Below are 1,621 nucleotides of genomic sequence, written 5' to 3'. Positions count from 1 at the left end.
CCTCCCGCCCATGGTGTGGAAGAAGAACTCGGTGGCCGTGAGCCCCGAGAAGAAGGAATTGGGCACAAAGCCTCGGGCGGCGGGGAAGAGGGATTCGGGGCGGAAATGGGGCAGAGTTCGGTTGACAAAGCCGTTCTCGATGCGCTTGCCCCCCACGGACTGCTGGCCAAGGATGGCCATCATCTGGGAGATGTTGATGTCGGAGCCCTTGGACCCGCACTCGGTCATGATCCGCGGCGCGTTGTGCCAGGGGAGCTTCTGCAAAGCCTCCTCCCCGCACTTGCGTCGGATCCCTCCCAGGACCGAGTTCAGCTCCGACTCCAAGGATTGCAACGAATTGCAGCCCGGTTTCAAAGGAAGCTTCCCCGTCTCATAGAGCCGGATCTGTTCGTCGCACTTGCTGAAGCCCGCCTCGAGCAAGACTCGCTTCAGGTCCAAGAGCACGGGGGAGGGCATCACGTCGTCAATGCCGATGGAAAACCCCCGATGCCCCCCGATCAGGCGCCCGCAGAGCTTGGCAAGCCGGTTCATGCACCTAGCCGCGTGCTCAGCCCCCTTGTCCCTGAGCAGCACGTAGTAGAGGCCCCCCTTCTGTCCACCCAGGGTCTTCTTGCACAGGTTGCCCGAGACAAGCTCGCTACGCCGGATGCATACAAAGCCGTCCTGAGGGCAGAGGTAGGCCATGGCCTCCGCCTTGGAGTAGTTCCGCTCCTCCATTTCCAGGTTCACGTCGCAATCCACGCGGTGCGAGGCCTTGATTAGGAGGCTGAAGACTTGCTTGCCCGTCCAGAGCTGGTGGGGCCAGACGATGGAGGGGGGAGGAAGGTCAATGTGCTCGGCTGCGTCTCCTAGGTACGCGGCGAGGCGACAGAAGGCCTCGCGCGTGAGGAAGACGTCCTTCTGGGTGAGCAGGTAGGCGCCTGTGATGAAATCCTGCGTGGCCGCCACCATGGGCTCTCCATTCCGCGGAGTCACCAGGTTCGAGGTCACGCCCATCAGGGTGGCCGCCTCCGCCCGCGCCTCCTCCGTCTGGGGCAGGTGCATGTTCATCTCGTCGCCGTCGAAGTCGGCGTTGTAGGGCGCGCACACGCACTCGTTGAAGCGGAAGGTCCGCCAGGGCATGACCTTGACCCGGTGGGCCATGATGGAGAGCTTGTGCAGGGAGGGCTGTCGGTTGAAGAGAACGACGTCCTCATCCACCATGTGCCGCTCCACCACGTCCCCCAGCTTCAGATCCTCCGCCATCTTCCGCCGCTGCCGCTCGTCCGCGTAGCTGAGGCTCTTGGTGAAGGCATTGTCGCCCGAAGGCCGGATGATGTTGGCGCCGGGGTGGTGGGAAGGGCCGTTCAGGACAAGGCGCTTCAGACGCTCCCGGTTCGAGGCCGAGACGCGCTCGGGGTAGGTCATGATCTTGGCCACCTGCAGGGGCACTCCCACCTGGTCAATGGCCAGGTTAGGGTCCGGGGAGATGACGGTGCGGCCGGAGAAGTCGACGCGTTTCCCCGAGAGGTTGCCCCGAAAGCGCCCGCTCTTCCCCTTGAGGCGCTGGCACAGGCCTCGGATCTTCTTCTCCCCGTAGTGCTGCTGGCTCCCCGGGAGCTCCCCGTTGATGAAACGCGAG

The 1,621-nt window shown here is 63.9% G+C and overlaps 1 protein-coding gene across 1 annotated transcript in view; it reads right to left on the bottom strand.

Annotated features, from left to right (window-relative positions):
- Positions 1 to 30: 30 nt before the first annotated feature.
- RPC1 (DNA-directed RNA polymerase III subunit RPC1) overlaps positions 31 to 1,621 on the bottom strand; it is a gene marked incomplete at both ends in the record, with an annotated part of 1,894 nt that continues 303 nt past the window's right edge. Inside the window, one exon of the mRNA XM_005853502.1 lies at positions 31 to 1,581. Within this exon, the coding sequence (XP_005853564.1) occupies positions 31 to 1,581 (1,551 nt within the window). The remainder of the gene's footprint in view (positions 1,582 to 1,621) is intronic.

The sequence above is a fragment of the Nannochloropsis gaditana genome (assembly GCF_000240725.1).
Source record: "Nannochloropsis gaditana CCMP526 unplaced genomic scaffold scaffold861, whole genome shotgun sequence".
Taxonomy (NCBI): domain Eukaryota; class Eustigmatophyceae; order Eustigmatales; family Monodopsidaceae; genus Microchloropsis; species Microchloropsis gaditana.
This window is presented reverse-complemented; position numbering and strand designations above follow the sequence as displayed.